Below are 5,117 nucleotides of genomic sequence, written 5' to 3'. Positions count from 1 at the left end.
GACAAAATGTTAGCAAATTGTTAAAAGCATATAATATCCCAAAATAAACTAAGTAAGCTATTCAAGATGATTCCGCCCATTTATTCCTGCTAAATGAAACAAGTATATCTACCGTATCTAAATATCACTCCTGGTTTATAACTTTCCGTACTCATGAATTTTACATACATACGCATATATTTGAAAGTGAAATTATAAATCAAGAGAAATATATTTAGACCATTTTGAGCTAAAATTAACTTGTCCATGAGTTTACATTAAAAATTGAGAATAAATGCGCTCTATAGTATATGGGGGTTATATTTAGTAGTACTTGGCTTTAGAACGTTAGTTCTTCGTTATAAAACTTTCAAAATTTCAAAAAAATTGACATGTTAAACGGTGATACATGTATGATTCAGGATATATATATATTATATATAATGGATGAGTGCCAATGAGACAATTTTCCATCCAAGTCACAATTCGTAAAAGTATACCTGGTTTCTACGAAGTCAAACTTAAGGTAAAATATTGAGAAAGGTGTAAAAATTATAAAATTTGGTCAAATAGATACGGATTTTGATTTGGTGGTCTTGCACCTTAAAGATGTTTTTTTTTTTTTACTTTTAAGTCAGCTATTCGGAATCCTCTTGTTTTATTTATCATAGTACACATAAAAATTTTGCCCGCTCACCCATAAATTTCTTTCCATGATCTTATTGCGTGTTGTTTCAAAAAAAAAAAAAAGCCATTTTTGAAAATCTTATAAAATCATTGTAATTTTTTCATGGTTTTTGAAAGAAAATGGTATCAATGGTAAATGTACGAAATTTCTGGTGAGAATCGTTTCCCGCCAAATTTATAATTGATTTAGAACACATACCCGTCATTATTTTGTTCAATTTATGTTCTGTAATTAACACACAATCATTCAGAACAGTCTTTTAAAAAGCTTGTTATTTTCTTAACAGAGGGGTGCACATGCACGGTTTTTCTATATACCAGACTGCATCAACCATCAAGCAATACGATTCCCTGAGCTAGAGCAGATCGAACTCTTGGAATTGTATATGTGTCTTGTGATTGTATATGTGTGTTATATTGAAAAGCCAAAATGATATACTCTAATAATCAGACGTTTTCTTTGTCTATTTGTTGATAGTATTTACATGGAAAACAGTACAATTTGAGAGACGCATAACATGATCAATATGGATGTGAAAGGTTTTATTATCGCAACACCCCCAGCGAGATCCTGTGTCGACTGAAAGTCTACCAATTCATCGGTTTTGTCTGTAAAAAAATGCTGCCTTTTTTCCCCTGGAATTTAGAAAAAAAAAAACAACAAATAAATATGTATACCAGTGCATAAAGCCCTTGTGTAGAATCGAAAGATAAAAATGTTAAAAGTAAAACGTTTGAAATGCACTTAGACGACAATGTACAAATATTAAACCACTATTGCCATAAATAAAAATGTTGAGTTGAAGCACGAATAACTATATCAACACTGTAGCAAAAGCAAAAGTAGATATCTCTATTCCGAACCGAATTCCTCGTTTAAAACAACACAACGGTTCAGTTGTTCGGCTCGGAGTCAGATGTATGTGTCCGGCTAAGGTGACATGTCTGTTACATAAAAAAAATCCGGATCAGCATGTCAGTTCAGTACAAAGCAAGGTTTATATTCATCCATATTCATACTCTTTTCGTATTTACATACTTGTATCATAGTCTCTAAAATGAATTTTATTTGTCGCTGGCGTAAAGTTAAACAGACAATCTCTAAACACTATGAAAAAAATATTCAGCTATTCATAAAAAAATCGTTGTTAACAAAATATACAAGTAAAAAGTATGCAACATTCTTCCGCATGTATTAACACAATTATTCTGTACATGTGCATAGATATTAATGATTTTATACTTATATATATGTTACAGTAAATAGGTGAAATTAGGAATTACACGTAATTACTAAACATTTCAGTAAATACCTGTAATTACTAGCCAATTTAGTAAATACATGTATTTACTAGTTGTTTCAGTGATTACTGGTAATTACTGATTTTTTTTGTCATTTTTACAGCTATTTACTAACTTGATGTTTTTGTTTTAAAATGAAAAACATAATTCAAGATACCAAATAAGAAAGTAAAGGGTAGGGATTTTAAGGGAGCTTACTTAAGGATGTAGGAATATAAGGCACATCAAAAGTGCATACTCTTTAGTGTTTGTGAATTGAATCTGGAAAATGGTTGTTTTATAGGTCTTGTAACTCCGTCACTATATGCATTTATATATGCAAGACAATGATATCAATCCAAAATTGATTTTCATAATTATGTTAAACTAAAATCTCAATCATGCACTGTGGTTTAAAACTTTAAAATAACTTTCTCCAAATATCCTGGATTTCTACCAAACTTGGACAGAAGCTAAATGTTTATGATCATAAGATAATATCCGTAAGTAAAGTTTGTAAAAAAAAATCCTTTTTTTCCCTATATTACTTATAAACATCATAAATGGCCTAGTTTTTTTCCCAGTTAACATTACATAAACTCTGCAGTTAAAGATTTTAAAACATTAGATTTTATAAACCATCCTGGATTTTTACCCAATTTTGACAGAAGCTTCTTAAAGTACTTAAGTCAAAAGATAGTATCTAGAGGAAAATTTTAATATTCTTTTCCTCATTTTTGTTGAGCCTGCGATTAACAGCAAAAGTAGGCGAGACTATTTGTTCTGCAAAACTCTTACAATTGTAATAGCTTAATACATCGATAACCCATCTCCAGCTAGGGGTTGAATTGAAGGTCACATGAATACGTATTCAATGAGGTCCAAATATTCACTAGCAAGTGCACAACTCATCAACCTTGTTTCGCAGCTAATTTAACAAAATAGAACCAGATTGGCTGCTAACAGTGAATTATAATTTCACTATATCATTTTTATTAATGATTTAACAATAAAAAATATATATATATTTTTTTTTTATATCTGGAAGCTAATGCACTTAACAGTTCATTCCAGTTCTTAACCTACATAACATTATCTTATCATTATAAGTTAATAAGTCTAAATATTCTTCAAACTCAAAGTTTTTTTTTTAAAAGTTAAAACATAATGATTTGGGAGAATTTTTCATTTCTGATTTCCATGTCTGCTGAAATTGGTCAAAAATTCTCTGTTTAATGCTCATCTTTAACCATTTTGGATTAAAACTAAAGTTACTCTGATTTAACCAAATATTTGAAAGTCCATATTTATTCAAGATATTTTTAATACAAATCAACTATTCAATATTTTAAACGTACTAACTGATCTTCTAATTAGTATTACCATATAACTTTTGATCATCTGACCATAATACAACATTTTTTTAGCAGTCAGTAAATAGGTGTAATAATTCATTTTAAAATTAGTAATTACTGGTAATAACTGGGCCGTTTAAGGAATTACTTGTATTAACTAAGTGCATCAGGAATTACCTGTAATTCCTAAATTTTAGTAATTACATGTAATTCCTAATTTCACCTATTTACTGTAACATATATATTTCTAACAACAAAACATTTTCATATTATTAATTATGTTATTTTGCACTCGATAATGTCCACGTTAGCGCGTATTTATACGATCGGTTACCAGTCAAAAACGAAAGTAAAATTTCTTTGGCAACAATATATCGGAATGCCCTCACGAACATCGCGATGTCAAAAGGAGATGTGGCATGATTGCCAATGTGACCAATATCCAGCAGAAACCACGTTACGTAGATATAAGCTATAGTTACCGTACAGTCTTTACAAAGTAAAAAAATAAATCATATACAAACGAAATATAAACTAAGGAAATGGAAAAGTACCTCCTAAAATTGTCCCTTTTGCAAACAGTACATAGTAGTTAGTAGTAAGATCAAAAACTCTCGGGTTAGAGTTCGTGTTGCTTCTTGTCAACGAAGCCGTCAGAATTCCATCGCTATAAGTGGCCACTGGATTTGTTAAACCGCCAACTGACTGAAATAAGACATAGCAAAGCCTTAGTTGAACACATTTTTGTCTGTTATCAGAAATACCAGTTTAACTTTATATAAATTTTAGACTAAACAATCTGCTCTATCACCCTCTCAGCTATGTGTTATTTAATTTATTGTACTGAATGTTCCATCATTTTTGTCTTTTACTGTTTGATTTTTAATTGAGTATTTAGCCATGACATCACGTACATACGTTACAGGTATTAGTATAATAAAATGCATTGTCTTCATAATGACGTATATAATTATGCTCCCATGTTTCTTTGATAACCTCTACTATCATATTTATTAACGTACTCTGTGGTTATAGAAGTACCCTCTTATTTGCCATTGTTAGACTACATCTTATGTGTGGACGAAATTTCTAGACGCAAGACGCACCCCCAACAAAAATCAATTTCTTTCTCTATGTTGTGATTTTGAAATGTTATCATGGATTTCAAACATTTGTTTTCGAGCGCAAAGTTCTGTTAAATAAAGTTTTACATCGCATGTGTAGTTGAAATGAAATTCGCTAGTCCAATGCAATGTTATTTTTGGGAAATTGTTTTTTTTTAATTTTAATGTTCGGATTTCAAATATTTGGTTTGAATATACCGCTGACAAGAAATAACTATCTGATTAAAATACAGAACATGTGTCCACACTAACAACGCTTTCTTTTACTTTCTAGATTGATGTTATGGATATCAGAACAGAGAATAAAACGAAGTGTAGAATGGAGAGTTGTACTAATTATCAGAAAAGAAAATAGAACGCCGAGTTATAATCAGAGCATTATTTTAATCAGATTCAGGTAGAAGAAATAATAATGTAGTAAATCAAAATCGGTACCTTTTTACCACTTCTAGTCTAAAATACATAGGATTATATTATTACTGTTATAGAATGTTCACGACGAATTCGGAAGGCTGATATTAAGACATTTTTATTTGACATTGAAATAGTCTCGAATATCCAGCCACTTTTTTTTCAAAGTATATTCCCATACATCTTCACTGTGTCTAAACCACACCGGCGAAATTTGTTCGGACTCGATGGTATCTAACATCCGGCACAATGACGGAACATTAATAGACAGAAGAAAGCT

The 5,117-nt window shown here is 30.4% G+C and overlaps 1 protein-coding gene across 1 annotated transcript; it reads right to left on the bottom strand.

Moving 5' to 3' along the window:
• Positions 1-559: 559 nt before the first annotated feature.
• Positions 560-4,007, bottom strand: LOC139504609 (uncharacterized; the record flags this gene model as incomplete). Its single annotated transcript, XM_071294658.1, is given in 2 exon segments — positions 560-1,302; positions 3,857-4,007. Coding segments are annotated over 2 exon segments (306 nt in total), but the record flags the coding sequence as incomplete, so codon positions are not given.
• Positions 4,008-5,117: the final 1,110 nt, after the last annotated feature.

The sequence above is a fragment of the Mytilus edulis genome, unplaced genomic scaffold (genome assembly GCF_963676685.1).
Source record: "Mytilus edulis unplaced genomic scaffold, xbMytEdul2.2 SCAFFOLD_1913, whole genome shotgun sequence".
NCBI lineage: Eukaryota > Metazoa > Mollusca > Bivalvia > Mytilida > Mytilidae > Mytilus > Mytilus edulis.
This window is presented reverse-complemented; position numbering and strand designations above follow the sequence as displayed.